The 23,900-nt window shown below is 39.3% G+C and overlaps 1 protein-coding gene across 1 annotated transcript in view; it reads right to left on the bottom strand.

The window, feature by feature from the left end:
- The window catches only part of LOC147747364 (interleukin-12 receptor subunit beta-2-like), a 710,479-nt gene that overhangs the window by 303,371 nt on the left and 383,208 nt on the right, over positions 1-23,900 (bottom strand). The window contains exon 11 of the mRNA XM_086936242.1: positions 1,604-1,705. Within this exon, the coding sequence (XP_086792368.1) occupies positions 1,604-1,705 (102 nt within the window). The remainder of the gene's footprint in view (positions 1-1,603; positions 1,706-23,900) is intronic.

The raw sequence follows: 23,900 nt of genomic DNA, 5'->3' as shown, positions 1-23,900 counted from the left end.
TTGCTTAAAGTTAAACTCGGACAAAACTGAGGTCATGACCTTTGGAAACCTTCTGCCAAGATGGTCTTCCATCTGGTGGCCAAGTGGAATAGGCCTTCCACCAGTGCCAGTCACTAAGAACAGAAACCTCGGGATCATGTTCGATGACAAGTTGCTGTTTAAACAACAAGTGAATTCAGAGGTATCCGCCTCCTTTCACATGTTAAGGAAAATCAAGAAAATACTTCCATACCTTCCTCCATCTACAGGAAAAACGCTGATCTCCACTCTTGTATTTTCTAAGCTGGATTACGGTAATGCCCTGTTCCTGAATGCTCAGGAACAGGTGCTCCACAAACTACAATCGATTCAGAATGCGGCAGCGAGAGTTCTGCTTGGCATCCCCAAACGCCAACCAACCTCAGCGGCCATACGTCAATTGCACTGGCTAAGGGTCGGAAATAGGATTAAATTCAAAGCGCTCTGCATCACCTACAAGGCAATGCACAATGTAGGACCACAGTTTTTGAGGACTGCATTTCACATCTACGCCCCCAGCAGATCGTTGCAATCTGCTTCGTCATGTCTTCTTTCAGTTCCCCGTACTAGAACCACCACTTGGGGAGAAAGACGTTTCCTAGTGGCAGCCCCCAAACTTTGGAATTCGCTTCCTTTGTCAATCAGACGCAGTCCCATTCTCACCAGCTTTCGTAGACTGCTCAAGACATGGTTATTTGATCAGTGATTCTTTCAGGGTGCTTTGTCCTGGGAAACACTTGTGCCAAGACACCTCCGGGTATTTACGCGCAATACAAATCGCAAAAACATAAACAAACATAAACTGTGGTTGAAATTGTTCGTGGTCTACAAAACTGTATAAATAAACTCCCAAAAACTTCTGACATCCATCCTCAAGGTACATCCATTCTCATGGTCCACAGATTCATAGAAGGTCCTGAAGTCCACCTATTATATTAACCCTTTGTGGTATGTGGCTTCTTCAAAAATGTTGTTTTTTCCTCCTGCCCTACTTTTCTATTTTCCTACTTAACATTTGAACTTTGTGTTTTGTTCCTTGGCCAAAATAGTCAAATTCCTAGAAGATTCTTTCATCCTGGACTCATTCCCACACCTTTCAAATGATTTTAGACATTGACATGCTCCGCTTTGGTATGTCTTCATTATATCTAGAAACATCTCATTAACCACTAAGAATCCAGAATCTTAAAACGTCTTTTTTTAAACAAATTTTAACTCCACATCAGACTCAACACGAACAGTAAACCTTGCAGAAGTAGAGTTTTACTGCTTAATTTTTAAGAAAACGTAAGTATTGCTTCTATTTACATTTTCATCACTGTATGTTATAGTGAACAAATTATTTTGAAATAAAGAAGCGAATAGTTGGACTGATGCTTGTGGGGATTTGTCTGCCTTAGAATATACCCAAAAAATAGGAATAAAAAACTGGTAATTTTATCTAGAAATTTACCAAACTAATTTTTAGCACCTCAAGAGGCGACTGTAAAGCTGTAAAAGAGGCTGTGATGGTACACATTTGTTTCACGTGTGTATTTTTCCTGACATACATAAATTGCAGTAACGTTTTAAGTGCTTTACTTACTCAATTCTGTGGCAAAACCAACATCTTCACATGGTACACTCACTCCATTTGTGTAAACAGCATACAGAGATATCTTTACTTGAATTCCAGCTCTAATGTTCTCTGAAAGATAAAATTATGCAAATATATGACTTTTGAAAAAAACACAACGTAGAAATAGTCTTTGACAACCCAGTCATCTAAACGAACAGAAAAGTAAATGCAACTCTATGCACAACTAATGTGGAGAAATGCGGTACTTTAAAACCAAGGTTTGCTTAATGATTTTTATAACCATATCTGCAGTATCTGTGTGTATTAGTTCCAACTGGTACGGGAGACAGAGCATTCCCATGAGCCAAGCCTTGTGTGCAGAATGTGATGACACCATTTTAGGTACGCATGGGCTTGTGGAAAGGGTTACCGCCACTGACATGATTAGTCTTATCAGTAGGTTAGGTTTAGATGCATAGGGGGAAGATAATTTAATTTCTTCTTACACTAAGCAAAATCATGTTCCTTGATGAAGATGCAGGCCAACATTATCAATAAATCAATCAAGCAGTAGATTTGTAGAGCGCTACTGTCACCGTCAGGGTATACAGGAGCTATAAAGTCAAATTCCTACCTTGCATGAGATTTTATTCCTTCCTATGTGGTATCTAAGGGGAAATTATTTATACTTCTAGAAATATTATTTGCTTGGCCTTGCCATTCAGTGCTTACACAACCCCAAATGCCTGCTCCATATAATTCTAATACTGCTGATATGATTATGTAGAAATTTAAGTTAGCTGGTCAAAAGAACAACCAAACTGTCTATTAAATTAAAGACTGCCATATTGTTTCCAATCCCAAGCCTTTTACCATCGGTTGAGTCCAAGTAGATTTATAATAAATATTCCCAAGGAAGGAATAAATGTATATTTTAGTATCAAACACTTGGGGCTTGATACAGGGTTTGACAGGTGGCTCACTGTTCATTAGGCTGGTGGAGGACAAAGTGGCAGTTTGTTTCTGAAAAATGAATAACTATTGACCCCCACCACAAGGGAGTTTTTCCCCTGGGGGTGGGGAAAAAAATCTCGGAGTAATTGTTTAAATTTTTCCGATCACCAACAGGGTGGCGGTGATGAACGTAAAAAAATACATCAGACCGTCAGCCCTAAACAGGGTGGGCAGTGTGGTGTGATTACTTCAACAGCCAGCATTCTGTGAGGTCATCAGAGTAAGCTTTCCTTTGAAGGGACCAATGAGGGCTCAGCTGAAGCGGACAGTCCACCCAACTCTTAATAGGGTAGGCAGACCAAGAGTTTGCCAGACAGGACACTCAGCCACATTTGTGATGGAGTACCCTGTCCACCAAACTCTAAATAAGGCCCTTGCTCTTTATCTTGAATGATGATACACGAACCTTAATTCCATGGAACAAAACCATCTTTATTGTGATCCTCTAACGGTAACTTCATGCCACAAATTTCACAAGATGCTCCACAATACTGAGAAAGAACTGAATTTGATGTTGTGAAACAACTACCCGACTTCAAGGCCACACAAAATGGAATGTCTTTTTCTTTTTGTATCCCCCTCACTCCAGCCTGTTAACGCCTGAAAGCTCTCACAATCAATTGTATCTTAATAAATGTTGAACTGAGCATCACGTCCTTGGAATATATTTTTTAAAGAGAGGTTCAGAAGCGTAATTTCAAGTCTGATCACTGATGTGAAATGTTATCCTTGAAGCTGGCTCGCAAACTGCCAAGCAGGCACTGGAAGTGTCCAGGACAGAGTACGGTACTACCTTCATGATTGACCTTCGGAAAACCAGCTCACTCTGATAAATACAGCAGCATGCTGGTCCCATCTCAGGCACTTAGCATTTGATGGTTTTATCACTTCTTAATCTTTTTACATTGACTCCTCTGGAAGTCCAAATATACACAAAATTAAGTGTATTACCTTCAAAGATATTGGCCCAGAAGCTGCTGAAGCACTCAGTTACTGGCAGCTAGGTCTAGGAAACGTACATTAAGAAGCAACAAACATAAGGCAATCTCCCTGAATAATGGCCCCTACAATCTGGAACTCACAACTTCTTCCGCTGCATCTAGCAGAGTCTCTATGATTTGGAAGATACATCTCATATCAATCGTTCTCAATAAATACTTTATAGTTGAAATTTGCTCAGATAAACTCCACCTCAACTAAACTGCACCCTCAACTATTCACTTCAAGCACTTCTCAAAATCGTATAGTGCCTTGTTCCCTCACCTATCGTGTGAAACTGAGCACCCATCTCCAAATGGCTCAATGTTATGTTATATTAGGTTATGTTAAAATTATTTGTACCGCGCTCGGTCACCAGACGGTTTCATGGCGCTAATAACAAATGCGGAGGGCAAGAACGGGGGTTACTCGAACGCTGAACTGAAAGAGGAAGGTTTTCAACATCCTACAAAAGCAATCATAGGTAGGGCAGTGTCGGAAAGCAGTCAGGAGGGAATTCCAGATTTTTGGGGCCAGAAAAGAAAAACAGAGACCACTGTGCTTTTTGCATTTGATTTTAGGAATGACTAGAAGATTATGTGAGGTGGAGCGGAGATCTCTCAGGGGCACATATCGCTTCAGACTAGAAGAGATAAGGGCAGGAGCTTGATCAGACAGAGCTTTGAATATCGTACAACCAAGTTTAAAGGTGCAACGCTTAGCCACCGGGAGCCAGTGCAGGCTCCGCAACAGCAGCGAAACGTGCTGGTGTTTAGGCTGATGGTGAACTAGGAGTGCTGCCTGATTTTGCACCAGCTGCAACCTGTAGAGATGGTAAGCGGGGATTCCCACATACAGAGTGTTGGCATAGTCAATTCTGGACGTAACGAGAGCCATGATGACAAGTATAAGTGCATCTCTGCTGAGGAACCTACTGATCCTAGGTATCCTATGCAGATGGAAAAAGCAGGATGGCGTGGTGAATGTTGTAATACCAATACATTTATATATATGCTTATATTAATTGTCCATGTAATATGCTGCCTGCAAAACTAAGATGCTTCTAAGTGGTTAGGCATAAGATAAGCCATATTGTTACTAAATAGGACACATTGTGACTGAGAATTATAAGCAAAGACAGAGAGATAAATTAACTTCCATAAAAAGGAAGAGTGCAGTTGATACATGATAGGAGTGGAAGATAGCAAGACTCTTAATAGAGGTAGGTATTCATTCTTGACCTGAACTCCATCAGGAACTGGTTGCATATATAACTGGACATACATAGCTGGGCAGAGAATCATTGGTAATACCTGTTTCTGCATCTGACTTGGGGTGCTCATTTACTAAATTTAAATTGCAAGCCCAAGTGCATTGCTAAATTTTTACCTTCAGCTTTTTGGGAGCTACAAAGTCAATGCATTTGTTATTAAGGGAGAGGATCCTGAATTTGTTTCTGTCCTTCAGTGAGGGTCACTGTAAGCATTTGTGGTGTGCTACTACTGGTTCCAGCTTTTCAGGTCAAAGATTAATCTCTTTGGTGTTTGCTGTGCCTTTTCTGGTATGTTGATAGTCCGTGTTACAAGAAATTACAATAGTGTTGAGTTGACCAAAGCCCAAGTACCCTCGGCATGAAGCGGAGAGTTTTTCAACATCCCATATGATTCCCAGGGTATGAACGACCGGTACACCTTCTTTCTGCCAATAGGATGGGTAGTGGACACAGGACGTCAGTGTTTCTGAGGAGCAGTGCTTGGACTATTATAAATTAGGATTTGAGTAAGATACTATGGTTTTTTGTACTACTAAGTTGGCCCAGGACCTCATTATGAGTGGCCTGGTGTTTCGTTTTATATACATCTAGCCTGTTCTTTGAGAGGAAACTCCTGGGATGTGATACACATGTATTATTGGTGTATTTGCTTCAAGATAACCTGTTACTCCATGTCAAATGTTTTGGGATAGGGGTAATTTATTCTTTGATTCTTTCTTTGTATCTTTGTTTATGAACTGCAAACAATAAAAGATAGCTTTAAAAATATATATATATATATATCGAACCTGACAGTAACAATATCCTGGGTATCCTTATTTATCATGTGTCATAAATAAACCTTTTAGAAAGCTTTTCCAAATACTGAGGAGTAACATGATGACTTTGGTGCTCACTGCTTCAAAATCGACATGCTCCAGTAGGTATTGGGCATTTCATTGAAGTTATATTCTCTCGAAATGTAACTGGTTAAGTTGTGATTCTCTGTGGTTGGGTTGGAAGTGGTGGAATTGTGATTGAGAAAGAGAAACACCTGAAAGCTGACCAAGGGCCTGATTTAGATCTTGGCGGACAGGTTACTTCGTCACAACAGTGACGGGTATCCCGTCCGCTGAAATATAAATCCCATTATGTCCTATGGAATGTATATTTCGGCCGATGGGATATCCATCACCTTTGTGAAAAAGTACCCATCTTCCAAGATCTAAACCAGGCCAGAGTGCCTTTTCATCAAACAAAATGGATGATTCACTTTTGAGGAGTAAAGGTATAGGGAGACTCTTTTTTTCTTTAATCTGCTCCTAGAGTGTTTCCTGCTTTGATGTCTTCTAGTGCTGCATTAACATCAGTACGGTACCTAATCATCCTTGTATTGTAATAGTTTGCTGTTCTGAAAATTTGTGACTGAGCATTTGGTTTGACAGTATTGGGTATTCAAGAAGAGTCTGTCATATTAATATTTTGCTGTTGGTGATATCATTGTTTGAACCCCAGAACGATACATTATGCTATGGAATAAAATGTATCACTGGGATTTGCTACTTTGCTAGTTCCATTTATTTTGTGTCTACTTTTGTCTTAATTTCAGCTCTTGATATTTCAGGGTTATCACTGGTATGTTAGGTTGGAGAGGGACTTTGGCTTTTTCTGCCCAAAGTTCTACCTTGTAGTTGAAAGCCGGAGAAGCAAGAATGTATTTCCTCATTTAGCTTTACTCTTTTGGCTTTTCACGACAGTTGTAAAGCATCACGTTTCCCTATAAATAGTTGTCTGTGGGTATGCTAAGGCCATACAATGGAGTGGCTATACTCGTAGAGAATTTTAGAGTTCCGTGATGCAGAAGACCACAATCTAGAAGAGATAGATTTGAGTCCCAGATAAACATTTAAAATTCCCAAAAAAAGTGATTTTCCTGCTGTGCATTTAATTTTTGCGGTCATACAAATTTCAAATAGGCACTTTGTTGTTTTTATTATTCAATGTAGAACTGCAGTTTATGTGTACTGTAGGAAAATGTAAAGTGTGGCAATATTTTATTATATCAATTTTGTACCTCGTGTACATTTGATGAATGTTATGATAAGGTTTAAAGCATTTTCTGCCTAAAAGGTATTCAAAACCGCCTGGGAGAGAAAGACCCCTAAATAACTTTTCTTGCGGTTCAGTCTCACGCGCTACACTCACAAAAAATCTCATTCTCTTGCCAGCTCTGCCTTTGATTCCCAGTCTGACCTTGGCAGCTACTGGAGAGGTGCTTTTGCTGCTTCGGATCCAAATACTAGTAGAACATGCCTTGCCTGAAGTCAGAGAAGGAGGGACAGACTACACAGTGACAAACAATTAGCACATACAACAGGGATGGGATGCTCAGGATCTATAGATCACATACATTCCTACAACATGACAACCATTCAGGTAGTTAACATGTGGACCCAGACAATGAACACAATCAACTTCACGAAGAATGACTCTCCCAAGTTTGCGCCCATGAGGATAGTCCCACTGTTCTATACCTAGTGGCTCTTTGCCATAATGTTCATATGCTACGTATAAAGTCATCTAGTCTTTTGCCTACAGTGGTATTGGAAAGTAAAATTGTGAACATTCAGCAGAGCTTTAGTGTCTCCTTGAGTCTTATAGTGCATTGCACAAGAAGTAGATTTCTTTAAGAGGAACTACCTGGTGTGCATAGTCTTCCATGTACAACTCTGGAGAGTGATTGTGCAGTGGGGCTGCCTGTGGTAGATGATACTCATCGGAGGGTCAGCTGGAGAGGATCAAGGTGGCGCATTGGGAATGTCATAGTAGACATTCAAATTAGTGCCACAATTCAACAATCTGCGTCCTGCACACACCTTCTTGCTTTGACATGTTTAAGCCATTAATGCTATTGTGTCAGTAGGCCTTAGACCAATGGAGAGCGCTACCAATTTATCTGGGATTGCCAAAGACTTGCCTCTTCCGGTTGCAAGGTTAGTATATATATATAACACTGACAAAGTTGTTTCTCATCGTTGACAAACTGATACAGTTTTTTTAATGTTGATCACACTAGTTCAACATCCTTAATTCACCTTTTGTTTTCCTGTGATTCAACCTTGCTAATCCAGTCGAGTGAAGATGTAGTTAAAGAAACTGTGATGAACACAGGTCCTCTGAAAAGTAAATGAATGTCCGAAGGTTCTTAAAGTGTTAGCATCTTTTTACTTCTGGTGTTTTTTTCATAATAGTTTACATGAACTATCAACCTATAACCTAGTTTACAAACAGACATAGAAGGTAGCATCTCTAACGGATGCACGTTTCATCAAGAAGTTGTAGTTCTGACATTTCCCAAATTCAGCAAAGAAACTGAAAATAAACGTTATCTGGACTTCCATTGGTATAATTGTTGACAGTGGTCCATGAATGCAGTTCATGGTTGTCTGTTAAGTGTGTGGACTACTGTGCCATGTTCCCCATTGACAGTGAAGTCGGTCAAGAGAAACCTCTATGCCATTTTGGGTTTTTCTAACCCCATCAACATGGCATATTTGCACACAAGACTTGGCAGCATCACATCACATTCTTGCAAATACTGTAGGTGCATTTCATGATGAAACTGTTGCATCATATTCATTTGCTACCTGCTACAGGAGACTCTGTCCCCCCGGATGCTAAAGTGTTTGATCACCTGCGTCTGTAAATGATAGGAGCAATGGTGCAACACTACACACCCTGTACCCATAATGTGGAAGAATGGAACTTCCACAGCTGAAGAACAGTTTCTGCTACCTTCATCGGGCTGGTCTTGTCTAGATCCTCGAATACATGAAGTTGTACTGTGTCCACAGTCATGCATCATTGTCATACATATGCTTTGAAGTGTATTCCATATTGGATCAGGGATCGTTAATGTACTGATGATGATGCATAACTGTGGAATACTTATCTTCCGGTGAATTGTATGCGTTTATATCCTACATCGTATTTCTGGTCGCGGCAGCCATTGAAGATTTATTATTTCTGTGGGATGCGGACACTGGGACGATATCCTATTCTACTGTAATTTACATTTTCTCGGCTCACGTTGTTGTACTTTAGTATTATCATTGCTGCTCTACATGCTATATTTGTGGTGCTGTTTATCTAAGTGATGGAATTATCTTCTTTTTATGAATTACCGCTGTTACTGGACGCTGCCGTTAGGTATGGTATCCTATCCTGCTGTAATGTGCACTTGTTGTTCATATTTTGCACCTTATTACCATTATTGTCAGTCCTAGCTTGCATTATACGGCGATATATGGAAGTTGAACAGCACTTCATGTTGGTTGGTTTGACCTTACAGTTTTGCATTGTTGTAGAATTCAAAGGGGTATAGAAACATGTCCCCCTAATCTGTAACATACTCTGTATTATCTTCAACGCCTTATATACTGCCTCCACCACCTTGAAGTGTGTTTTTTTTTAAATAGCTTGGCTCCGAATACCTGATTAAACAATTTTTAGCTGCTGAACCCATCAGCATCTGATATATTGATGGTGTTTCCGCCAGGGTGCCCACGTCCTCCCCTCTTAACAAAATCCTCATATTTTGGAGGAGACAGGCAAACTGATAAAATTTAAAGTTAGGGACTGCCCATGCCCGTGCTTATGCGGTAGCATCATGTATTTAAAAGCTCTCCGAGGTTTGCCTTGCCCCATAGGAACCTATCACATATAGATTGCAATTTTTGCAACTATGGTCGTGTCAGTTCTAGTGGTACTGCTCTAAAGTAATACATAGCTTTGGGTAAGATGTTCATTTTAAGAACATTGCACCTCCCCACCAGTGAGAGATGTAAACATTCCAGACAGTCCAACAGCTGTTTAATCCCCAGTTAACCTCTACTAGTTCCTAAAGGCACATCATGATTTTTATACCCAAATACATAGCTTCCTCAGTTCCACAAGCATCTCCTGGACAGGCCGCCTTTGTGCAGAAAATTTGTGTTTTCGTTGGATTTAGCTTGTACCCTGATACCACCCCGAATATATGGGCCAGTAGCTCTATCTCTGGAATAGCTGCCACTGTATCTGAGGTCACCAATGCAATATCGTCCGAGTAGGCTAAAACCGAGCCTGATACTGCCCACAGAATGTAGAGCTGATCTTATTGCTCTCTTCCAACATTGTCAGGAAGGGATTAATATACAGGGCAAATAACAGCGGGCGCATGGGCACCCCTGCCTTGTCCCTGTAGTTATATGAACTAGATTAGAATATTTGCCCATTATACAGATCCTAGCAGTGGGTGATTTATACATGGCTTGAATAGCTTTATTAAAACCCGGGACAAACCCCATTTTACGGAAGCATGCCCATAAAAAAGGTCAGGAGACACGGTCAAACGCCTTTTCGGCATCAAAAAGTATCAAGCCCAGCCTATGGTGTTGTACATTAGCTAAATCTATCATAGTCACTACTCTATTTATATGGTTGACTGTGCCCCTGCCAGGTATGAATCCATGTTGGTGAATAGATACCAGGGGCGTAATTACTTGCACCAATCTTGTTGCTAAGATTTTAGCATAAATCGTGCCATCACAATTTAAAAGGGATATTGGTCTATAGGACCTTGGCAAGGATGTGGCCTTTTTTTTTTAATGCTTTTTTTAAATACTTAGAGGTGGTAGGCCTATGACAGGAAGAGCAGGAGAAACTTGATACCCCGATATCTATGGAGGAGATTGAGGAGGCAATAGGGTTGTTAGCCAGGGTAAAAGCAGCGGGACCAGGGAGCTTAAGGAGGATATACTTGCTACATTTCAAGATGCACAGCTTGGGAAGCCTGCACCATCCTGGGAAGATGGTGATGATTTTCATCCATAATGCATATAGACTATGTAGGACTTATGGTAATCCCTTTTTCCTTATCCGATAAGATTTCTAAGCAATTGAGTCATAATAGGGACCCTCCATGGCCCCCCCCACTAATTACAGGGCCATCTCCAATGTCTTGTTACACAAGGTATCTTCATGTGAGACCCTCAATACATAGAGAACACCTCAGTTCTTATATATTCATTCTAAATACACACCAGATCACACGTAGCACATATGCCATATTTATAGCTTGTTGCAACTGACCAGTAACTGTTTTTTCAATCCAATACGGAGTAGTGTTTTTTCACATCAACTATTTCCCAATTAAAGATGGCGGCCAGCACAGCTAAGGTGTCATACACACACATACCAGACCTTTTAAGCCATGTGCATACTTGTATCCATCAGCACACTTCATCGCTTATAATTATGCAGGCATTACGGTGTGTTTGGTAGGTCTAAAACATAGAATATGCTTCCTGCATATTATTAATACAAATCGGCATGTTGTCATTTTTTGTCCAATCCCCATACAAGTCTAAATAAACATCATCAGTTTCACGTTATTATCGAATATACGTAGAAATTTAAAATCCCTTGGTTTCCCATGCGCGATCAGCTAAGAACAGTCATTAAAAACAGCACAGCCACCTAGCTAAGATGGCGCTCCAATTAGTTCCCTTCGCTAAGGCGTTTCTACAGGCCCCAGCTCCCGGCCTGCCCGTCCTCTCGCGAGTGTTGTCATCATTGACAATACCGCTATACTTTAAAAGCAGTACCGAGTAACCACTTTAACAGGCGGACCCGGCTGACGGACGATCGGGATACGGACGGACCCTTATAATTTGAGGTAAGCACGCCCCCTTGTGCAAGAACTCGGACTTGCAGCCGCGCTCTCCAGCTTTCTGCCCGTAGCCTTTTTTAACACATTTAGCGCTCTTGGCACAGAGACACTTATACCCTCAGACTCAGTTAGCATTTATCTTTAAATTACTAGTAAGCACTTCCCTCCGTGTAAGCACCCTGATTAGTAGCTGCGGTCTCTGGCTCCTGCTCGTAGCAGTATTAATACAATTAGCGCCCTTGGTACACAGATAACCATACCCGCAGCCATAGGCATCAATTATCTTCCCACACACGCAGGAACTTTTGATTCCTGTTTTCTAAGGGAATTACCAGAATGATAGTTAAACATTAGTATTTATCGTACATAAGGGTTTATACAGAATAGTATGCAGCGCCATTGATACTGAGAAGTATACCCAGACCACAGCTTTGACTCACTGCATATTAATGGTTAAGTCAGCGCAACATCCTTTATCAGTCAGCATAATCATAACAGCTTATATACTATAATCATTTACAGATGGAGTCCTCCCTGGATCCATGAGGGTGCACACGTTACCTGCATTAAACTAGGGTCTTCTGATCAATGGTACCATATACCTTCATATAGGTAAGACACCTAGCTTGCACATGCTATGTCTAAATTATCCATATCAAATAGTTGGTACACTGTTCATTAGTTTTTGTTGTTTCCTGGCTTTATAGTTAATATATTGGAGCGAACACCAAGCAAATCTACCGATAAAATCAGTGAACATAGAAGCTCCGTTCGTTCACGCATCCATAGACCACCGTCAGGTACACAATTTTAATATCATTACATTCAGCCTCAATGAGTGCTCCACTACCTAAATTAACCTCTACATTTGATTTATTATTTCTATCAGATAGAATACTTTCAAGACAACTACATACCAGCAGGTGGACTGTTTCTTTTATCAAACGACAGTACACTTACATCCGCTTGTGCTTTATTCGCCAGCAGGTATATACATTAGTGCCTTTTTCTCTTGTTTTTGAATGCAGGACCTATATAAAAGGCAGCTTTTTTATGTGCGATCATCAGAAGTGTCCTAATTTAAGTACGTGAAATATCTCTGACCATTTCTTGTTATTCATACCCACTGTTAGTATTGCCGACCAGTTAGGTTACCCATTTTGCTATAATTTTCGTCCATAGTCCTTTCCTTCAGGGCCCACCTGCTCCCCTTCCTTTCCCTTCCATACATAATCATGCAGCCAGCCTGCATAAATTAGTCCAATATGCATTAGAGGATGTAATCATCAAAGAACTCAAAACATCAGTTCCATGTTTCGATATTATGAGTCAGCAAAATGTACTAATAATATGTATATAAGTGTATATAGAGTCCACAATGTCTATAAATTAAACGATAACAGAATGTATATAATGCACGAAGCACTTAGAGTTTTTAAGGATGTAATTTTTTCGATAAGTTTTGACGTAAGGTATATAATAAATATATTCATCCCTATTTTTTAATATGTGTGTAGACTCAGGGAATTCTAGGTTTAGTATAGCCGTCACCAAAGGGTGCTACTGGAGAGATCCTTTCAAAGTGAAAAAATCATAGATTGAAATGCATGTATAAATTATGTGAGGTATGAAAACGATATATCAGACTAATGGCATGTAATCTTTATTTTTTTTAAGATATTGGTGCATAAATACAGACTTCCTGAAGAAGGCTCACGCCGAAACGCGTTGAAAAGGAATGCACTTCTGTATTTTTTAATAATCAATCAAGTTGTCCAGTCTTACACCATTTGCACATGTTTTGTCTTTTTTACCTATAACAATTTGCACGTACAATGAATTAAGAAAAACAATTGCTAAGAAAAAAAGATGTTACAAAAATAAAATATCATAATAAATCAACACTAGAGTGTTTTCAGTCATTAGTTATTTAGTTTTCCTCCCCTTTTTCTACCAGGCACATAACCCGGTGCACTTTTGTTCTAACTTTACCCCCTTATGCTGTTTCCTTGCCAGGGTTCATTCGATTAGGCAGGGGCCCCTTACTTTCCTAAGCTACCATCCTGGGAAGACGCCAACATAGTAGTGTTTAAAAAAGAAAACACTACTTTTGGAGTATAGTTCATCAGAGGAGTCATTTTAACATTATACTCTCCCTCAAAGGATTTGAGGGGAGACTCTGGCATAAAGACTTTGGAAATTAGGAGGAAGCAATGGAGAAACTGGCAGTAAAACATGTTGTCCATATGGACTCTTGTGGTCTGTCTAGATCTTCCAAGAAAGAGAGATTGAATGCAGCAATTCTGACCAATTCACACTTCCTGTGCAGGTTAACACACAAAAGTATCAGATATTATGCCTCTGTAAAGTTATGAGGCCAACAAATGCTTAGGGGGGGTTCTACTTGATATTGGATGTACTTCTGTCTGCCTTTTAATTATGCGGGTCATAATTTTACATGTATTAGCTTTATTTTAGCAGTGACTTTTTGTGTGAGCAACAATATGTGTTTTTATCATAGGATGTATATTAATATGTGTTTTTTTAAGATTGTTGTATAAATTTATACTTGGAATAAAAAATACCAATTTCCTAGATTGAGGTATATTTTGATTGTTTTTTACGTGGAACGTTTGAGTCCTATCAAGGGGATAGCACTCTTTCAAGGTGTACTTCTAACATACAGGGTCATTATGATTGCGGTTTTTCCGCATCCTCAGGGCCGGCGGAAGCCACCGCCGGCCCAGAGGATGCGGAAAAACCACAGCGGACTGACCAAAGACCCACCGCCACATTAGGATAGCTGGTGGGTCCTGGTTTCCGTCTGCAGCTTTTCCGCTGAGGTCGGCTTACAACCGCGGCGGAAAAGCTCTAATATGGTGACGGTGTCTTTCAGACACCGTCCACCATATTAGGATGGCCTGTAAATTATGCTTTTCCGCAGCGGGTTTTCCGCCGTGGAAAAGCATACGGAACTTCACTGCGGGGGCCCGTTGCGGGCCCCCTAGGTGAAGGGGGGCTGGGGGGTGCACATGGGGGGTACCTATGGTACCCCCCTGCATTTGCATGCAGAAAGCGGCAGGCACCGCGCTGTGCCTGCCTCTTACTGCATGCAAATGCAATGCGTGCATTTTTAACATTGCCGCGGGTGCAGCTTGAAGCCGCACCCGCCGCAATGTTAAAAATAGAGGATGTGACCGCCAGGGTGGCGGTCACATCCTAATTGCACAGGAGGGAACTCCGCATGCCATGCGGAGGTTCCCTCCTGCTCTGGGGTCGCGGACGGACGCAAGTCCGTCCGCGATCCTAATGAGGCCCATAATGTGAGGACGTTATATGAATTAAACTAAAAACTGTAGGAGAAAGTGTCCTAATATTCATAGAGGAAAATAAACAGTAACTAATTATGGGGGAAACCCCAAACCAGTAGTTAGGATATCCCAGATGCCTTTCAGGATTGGAAAGGTTACAGTTGGCTCCTTAAAATAGGGTGATTATTGTCCATTGAACTGATTGCGACTTTCTGATGGGATCAAATGTTGTGAGATGAATAGCCTCAATGATTTTGTAAGCAACTTTAATTCTTTGGTTAAACACAAGAGGACCTATTGGTAACAAAAATTAGATTAATTTAAGGACCAGTATCATGAATGCCAGGTAGTTCAGAGAGAATCGGACACCAGGACTTCCAGTTAAACAATGATGAGGGTCTTATCCTTATTAAATACTGACACGAAATGTCTGCAAAGGTTCTGGCCAATTGTATACTTGCATATTTAAGAGCTAGTGTTGCTTGAACAAACTGGATTGATACCTGGTAGGTCAACCTCAAACAATCACCACAGATTTGTTAGCACAGTCTAAAAATTAGACCTAGACATGAGAGCAACAGCAGTATTCCTTGACGCCGAAATAGGCTTTTGACTCTCTAGAGTGGAAGTAAATGCTGACGGTGCTTGGGTGAGTGGGATCTGGGAAATACCCACATAAAAGGGGTGAAATTATTATATACTGACCATATGGGCCAGATACGGATAAATGGGCAGATGTGTGACATCAGAGGGGAGCTCGGCAAGGTTACCCCCTTTTGCTATTACTATATGCTATAGTCTCAGAACCACTGGCATGTGTATATGAGCATATGAAAAATGTAACAACACTTTTGAATTGAAGGAATTGTGGTAATTTGTAAAGCGCACATACACCCATATATGGAGTTTTTTGGTGCGAAAAATTAACACCAACCTATTTAGTACAAAGCTGCCATAGAATGATGTTTAAGATGTGAGGAGCAAGGTTTTTAAAACGTTTCTGAATTTAAGATGATCTGGTCCCACATTAACATGGATAAGGAGTGAAGTCCAAAGAATAGCCCTTTGAACACGAAAGGACCTGCTTCTCAGTTAAGGAAGTTTCACCTTTGGTACATATAGATAAATAGATAATTCTCAGCAAGCTGTTATATCGCAAATTTACTACTAAAGAATACTGGAATCAATCCATAAAGTTTTGGTGCGTTGAATTTTATATTTTCTTCATCATAAGCCAGCGATGTTGAATGGTTGAATTTCTTTAAAATTACAAATGATCCTGACAGCTGCATTTTTAATGTTTTGTAGATGGTCCAGGTTTTTGGGGCATACCCAAAAAAGGCTGAATTACTGCCGGCCATTCTTGACTGGATAAATGTGTTGGCGACAACAACTCTGTGAGAAAATGACAAGAATGGGAAAATCCACCTGAGTTGTTTCAACTGATTAGCAGCCAATATCCATGGTACCAGCTACAAATTAGATTCCAGTATGATGCCAAGATTCTAGGAGCTTTTCACAGGATAAGAGTGATAGGCAATCTTTCCGGTACACCCCAAAGAAAAGGTTGGCAATAAATACAAGTTATCTAAGTGGATTAACTGAGATATTTAAGATGAAAAAAATATGTCATCCAAATTAAATGAAGACTTCACTTCCCAGGCCTCTAAGTCATTGAAGAAGATTGGTGTGATCCATGGTATTAAAAGTGGCAGAGCGATCCAACAGAATTAGAACCCACCCCTTAATAACATTTACCATGGTTCTTAAATTATCTATCACAAGAGGATAATAAGCTTGGTGCAATGGCTGGGTTAAATGTCGCCTGACTGTGACGGAGAAAATTATTTTGCCATGTTTTGTGTGTATGATAAAAGAGTAAGGGGCCTATTAGGATCACGGGTGGAGCGCCACCGCTGGGCCGGCGGTGGCGATCCACCCGCCAAATGTCCCTGTGACATATTAGTGACATATTAGTATGGTGAGGGGCACCGTGGCTGATGGAAAGAACGTCCGCCGCTTTTCCGCCGCCAGGTCGGATTGCCGGCCGCCGGAAAAGGCAGATAATATTATAATTGGCTATGGAAAGGCAGGCGGAAAACGCTTTCGGGCCCGTTACCAGCCCCGGGATTGGGCTGCACTTGGGGGGTACCTATGGTACCCCCCTTCATTGGCATACACAAGGTGGCAAGCATGCATATTTTACATTGCGGCAGGTGCTGCATACAGCACCGCCTGTCACAATGTGAAATATGCGGGATGCGACAGCCAGGGTGGCGGATGCATCTTAATGGGCCTGGCGGGACAGCCGCACCTCTGGCAGCCGGTCCCGTTTACCATTGTCCGCCCGCCATTGTAATGCGGCCCTATGCATGTTGCAGTTATGGCATCACAATGAAGAATACAAAAAAGCTATGAATGAAATGCTTGAATTAATCTTAGCCAGTGATAATTACTTGGACTGATGCCACGTCATTGTTTTTTAGCCCACTATGCCACCTCAGATTAGACCCAGCTATATGCAAATCAATCTTGTCCTCCAGTAGGACTGGTGGACACAGATGTGGACCGAGTAATAAATAAAAAATAGTAGCTGAGAATATTTCAAGCATTCCATTCACCACTTTTTTGTGCTCTTGAATGTGATACGTGGCAGGATGATGAGACGTTTCCTAAAAGATTCAGATGTTTGAACGCATGCAATATAGCCAACGACAACTCAGAGTTACTAGCAGAAAGAAGTAACAAGTGTTCACTTGTGTAGCGTTCAAAATGCAGTTGGAAGAAATGCGAACAGCATAGCTGGCTGATGGATGCGCTGGTGGCAGATGAGTGCAGATATGCTTGCCTTTAGACATGCAGCAACTACTCTTAAATATGTAATATTGGAGGCACACATAGAGGTAGGCTGGTGCCTGATGCATTGAACACGCAAAGTGGGGAAGGAATCCACTCAAGATGGCATAATAAAGGCCAACAAAAGAGACACTTTAATTATCCCTGACTGAGGTTCAGGAAGACATTGCACCAACTGGCCTGCAGCAGGAAAAAATGATTCTTCACAAGCAGAAGACATAAGTAACACACAAAATGTTAAGAACTTGCTTAAAATAAGCTACCTATAAGTGAAGACTGCAATTATAAAAACCCAGCTAAAATGAATTGTTGTTGAAATAAAAATAATGAATAGCTTAACAATTACTCACCAGCATTATAAAATAGCACACAGCATAACAAAGTAGCAGACAACTGAGGTGAGTAGTTCTTAAAGTGAAATGTTCATTTTTTTAAAAAGAAGCCTGTGGCCAAAGGTATTAAAAGATAAAAATGAGTAAAATTGGCAATAAACTAACACAACAGCAATGGAATGCTACTCATTTATTGCCTACTGGTCTACGTAAAATCTCAATAAGATGGTTTGGCTTTGACTTAGGCATAAAAAGTTCACCTTCAGGGCATGGTTCACAACATTTCACTGTTTTTGCATATGATATTAGTAGAGCACTGCAGTTTTTTAGGACTTAATTGTAATGTAATTTGTGTGCATGGTATTATAACCAACATCAATATGGCTCTTCTTGGTAACATCTGCATTAATCCCATCACACATCAATATTGTCTTCAATCGAGAGGCAGCTTTAAACTTTGAGGTGCAATATTTCTGTTTGCTAATACCTAAACCCAATCCCATGAGTTAGTTACTCATGCCAATAGTTTCTTATCATAGAATGTCCTATCTTAGTTTACTGTTGTAAGTGATAAGCATATCAAAGCTGTGCTGCTTCCCAAATCAAACGTGAAAAGGAGGAATTAACATGCAATACATTTATCGCTGTATAAAAGGCATTATGCAGGTAGCACTGAAAACCTGTTTACTGAAGGTAAAGGTTTAAGAAAAGAGCAGCCTGTTATGTGCTGGGTTTACTGTGGTGTCACCAGACCATTCACAAATGGAATGTTTATTGGAAAAAAGAATGCCAAGGAAAGAGAGAGTGTTAATCCATTTTACCACTACTGAAACTGTGCTGTTGAAAACGTTACATTGTTATGCAAAACCTAAAAGGAATTGAATACTACATGGAAAATCAGTGCATCAAGTCAATGATGGAATGTATGTATCAATGTGGAAACATTGTGGATGTTAAATGCATTGTTGTGCATATGTACAAAACATACTGTAGTTGTACATCTGTGTAATCTGGGATATAGAATGTTAGATCTTTTGGCTTCTGTTCAGAGAGCTTCCCCTGGTTGCTTCAAATTCATCTGAGAGGTATTTGCCTTGAATAAATAGGTTTTGAGGAACTTGTTTATTTAATGTTAACATACAAATGTGCATGTCAATGCATGAATAACTGCCTCTCTCAATAATCTGGCTGATTTGAAGAATAGAAATGTTCTGTAAAATATAGGAAAGTAATATTCCATGATTATAATCTGTATGTTTTGCTGGTGACAGAGATATCTAAAAAGCTTGTCCACCATAAGGCACCCCCCTTCACTAAGAGCTCGGGTGTAAATTATATCCCTGCAAAGACGGAGATCAGAATTACGAGTTGTGGGATGAAAACAAAAAACTGGTGATTGACATGGGGGAGGGGGAATGCAGGTGAATCATTTTAAATGCACATATTTTGTTGTGATAAATGTCACATCCAAATATTATGCTTTTAATATGCTTCAGTCCCCACCTGAGCGAAATTCAGAATCAGGTTTATTGGGATCACTGACATAATATCAGTTCATACAATATTGAAACACAAAAGAATTGGAAATTAAATATTGAAATAAAAAATATCGACTTCTTTTACTCAACTAGTAAAACCACAAATATCAACAACATAAATATCATAAAAAATATTGATTTAAGCCTTTATAAAAACAGAAATACTGGAATCAAAAATATTGGTAACTTTAAATAAACAAATAATATGTCAAATAGGTCAAAAATATCGATTCACACACTATCAACTACAATATTATTGCCTAAATAATCATTAACAAATATAAATAAACATTTCATACATAAAATAACTATTGGAAATAAACCTAAACCATTTTGTACACATTCTAAAATTAAATACAAATAAATTACATCAACACAATTGTTGCCATTCAACCCAATAAATTATATGCCTTACATCAAACTAATACAATCATAAAAACATATTACCATTAACTACAAACATCTAAACATCAAAAATATTAATAAACATATATACCTCCATGAATATATTTATAAACAGAACTATAAAACTATATATCATACATTAAAAAAATGAAATAAACGTTTACAATAGGATGTAACTATGAAAAAAATCAAACTCAAATGAAAGCAACCAATAAAATAAAAGTATAAACAACTTTAACCAAGAAAGTCAATAAAATCAAAACAATAAAAGGCACACTAATTTAACCAACTAAATACTTCAAAAACTACAAACCCTGCAAGACCAGGAAACACTGCTGGATTCTGTCACCAAACTATTAAATGAAAAATATATACATTTCAAAACTTCATAGCCAAGTAAGTAAAACTTAACCTAAAATGTAATAGTCAATACACTTAAGATTGTAAATAGCCATTAATTAATAAAATACTCTTACACACCTATCTCTTTGCATATACGTCCGACATGACAAAACTACGACATGAAAAATCAATAAACTGCCAGAAAAAATAACTAGCACCAACCAACAAAAGGACAAAATAAAGTAAGTATACATAAATTATTGCAAAATTATCAACTGACCCAAATAACAAATAAAAATCGACCTAACAACAGCAATCTCTAAAAACTACTACCAAATGAACATTTAAAATGAAACTAACATTTTTTTAACCCAGCAGAAAAGAAAAGACCTGCTCCAAATGAGATCACTCCTGACAGAAAAGCTGCAAAAACGTATGAAACACATTAACGGAACATACATGTAAGTATACAAAATAGAAGTGATTGCATAATTGTACATGTATATAACAAATGTACAAACTTTAAATGATTGTATATATTTATGCTATCACACTACTTTCAGATATAATGACTGAGTCAGCAAACTCTCAGAAAGGATAACAGTTACAAAATCACATGGGCTACACCTATTGCCATGAAAGTGCATCAACAGAAAATATAAACTGGAAATGTACCAAATACTATTCTAATGCATGCTATGGGAAGGCAAGTACAAAAGATGAAGTGATAATTCATGTAAGAGAGCCCAATGGCCCCCCAAATGTGACAGAAATAGAAGGTAGGAAAATATTACAAGACATAAGAGAGGCAATCACTAGTTCCCAAGAACCCACAACCAAAATCCAGAAAGATATACTGCCTAAAGTCCCTGAGCACATCACAGGCCAAATACTACCTATTCCCAATTGAAAACATGTAATTGCACACATTAAAAAATCACCAGCCATACTCCTCCTGCCCCAAGAAGATATTAAGAGACAGGAATACCTAAACATTTAACAATGACACATAATGAAGAACCTTTCCTTTTACATGACAACCTAAATATTGAGATATTAATCCTAATTTTCTCCACAGAAAAAACCTTACTAAAACATAGCCATTGTCAAACATGGATGATGGATAAGACCTTCAAAATGTGTCCGAATTCATTTACTCAAATATACACCACATACAGTAAATATCAAAATACAAATATACCTCTTATATATGCCCTACTGTCAAATAAATAAAGCAGCACATACTAGGACCTCTTACACTACATTAAACAAAAAAAAATATCTATACCCCCAAAAATGATAATAGACATTGAACAAGCCATGATTCAAACCATTTTAAAGATTTACGCCCACACGGCTATACAAGGCTGTTACTATCATTTCAATTAAAGCATATGGAGACAATGTCAACAATCTACACTAAGGGCCTAATTATGAGTTTGGGGACTTGAGTTCGAGGACTGCCACTGCTGCACCAGCAGTCAGACCGCAGGATTACAAATTGGGAGATCATAAAAAAGTGTTTAAACATATAAATGCTACAGGAAATCTGATAAAAAGGATATCAAAGTAAAAAGCGTTGATTTATTGTTAACCAAAATAGATTTAATTTTTTTTAAAACGAAAACTCCCAATGCGCATAGGACATGTTCGAAGAGAAAAACCTCTTCCGGTTGCATGGTTAGTATATATATATATAACACTGGCAAAGTTGTTTCTTATCATTGACAAACTGATACATGTTGATCACACTAGTTCAACATCCTTAATTCACCTTTTGTTTTCCTGTGATTCAACCTTGCTAATCCAGTCGAGTGAAGATGTATTTAAAGAAACTGTGATGAACACAGGTCCTCTGAAAAGTAAATTAATGTCCGAAGGTTCTTAAAGTGTTAGCATCTTTTTACTTCTGGTATTTTTTTCATAATAGTTTACATGAACTATCAACATATAACCTAGTTTACAAACAGACATAGAAGGTAGCATCTCTAACGAATGCACGTTTCATCAAGAAGTTGTAGTTCTGACATTTCCCAAATTCAGCAAAGAAACTGAAAATAAACGTTATCTGGACCGCCATTGGTATAATTGTTGACAGTGGTCCATGAATGCAGTTCATGGTTGTCTGTTAAGTGTGTGGACTACTGTGCCATGTTCCCCATTTACAGTGAAGTCTGTCAAGAGAAACTTCTATGCCATTTTGGGGTTTTCTAACCCCATCAACATGGCATATTTGCACACAAGACTTGGTAGCATCACATCACATTCTTACAAATACTGTAGGTGCATTTCAGGATGAAACTGTTGCATCATATTCATTTGCTACCTGCTACAGGAGACTCTGTCCCCCCTGCTGCTAAAGTGTTTGATCACCTGCGTCTGTAAATGCCTAGGAGCAATGGTGCAACACTACACACCCCTGTACCCATAATGTGGAACAATGGAACTTCCACAGCTGAAGAACAGTTTCTGCTACCTTCATCGGGCTGGTCTTGTCTAGATCCTCGAATACATGAAGTTGTACTGTGTCCACAGTCATGCATCGTTGTCATACATGAGCTTTGAAGTGTATTCCACATTTAATCGGGGTTCGTTAATGTACTGATAATGATGCATTACTGTGGAATACTTAACTTCGGGGTGAATTGTATGCTTTTATGTCCTTCATCGTAATTCTGGTCGCCGCAGCCATTGAAGATTTATTATTTCTGTGGGATGCGGACACTGGGACGATATCCTATTCTACTGTAATTTACATTTTGTCGGCTCACGTTGTTGTACTTTAGTATTATCATTGCTGCTCTACATGCTATATTTGTGGTGCTGTTTATCTAACTGATGGAATTATCTTCTTTTTATGAATTACAGCTGTTACTGGATGCTGCCGTTAGGTATGGTATCCTATCCTGCTGTAATGTGCACTTGTTGTTCACATTTTGCACCTTAGTACCATTATTGTCAGTCTTAGCTTGCATTATACGGCGATATATGGAAGTTGAACAGCACTTCATGTTGGTTGGTTTGACCTTACAGTTTTGCATTGTTGTAGAATTCAAAGGGGTATAGAAACATGTCCCCCTAATCTGTAACATACTCTGTATTATCTTCAACGCCTTATATACTGCCTCCACCACCTTGAAGCGTGTTTGTTTTTAAATAGCTTGGCTCCGAATACCTGATTAAACAATTTTTAGCTGCTGAACCCATCAGCATCTGATATATTGATGGTGTTTCCACCAGGGTGCCCATGTCCTCCCCTCTTAACAAAATCCTCATATTTTGGAGGAGACAGGCAAACTAATAAAATTTAAAGTTAGGGACTGCCCATGCCCGTGCTTATGCGGTAGCATCATGTATTTAAAAGCTCTCTGAGGTTTGCCTTGCCCCATAGGAACCTATCACATATAGATTGCAATTTTTGAACTGTGGTCATGTCAGTTCTAGTGGTACTGCTCTAAAGTAATACATAGCTTTGGGTAAGATGTTCATTTTAAGAACATTGCACCTCCCCACCAGTGAGAGATGTAAACATTCCAGACAGTCCAACAGCTGTTTAATCCCCAGTTAACCTCTACTAGTTCCTA

Source organism: Lissotriton vulgaris, chromosome 1_1 (assembly GCF_964263255.1).
Source record: "Lissotriton vulgaris chromosome 1_1, aLisVul1.2, whole genome shotgun sequence".
In the NCBI taxonomy this organism is placed as follows: Eukaryota; Metazoa; Chordata; class Amphibia; order Caudata; family Salamandridae; genus Lissotriton; species Lissotriton vulgaris.
This window is presented reverse-complemented; position numbering and strand designations above follow the sequence as displayed.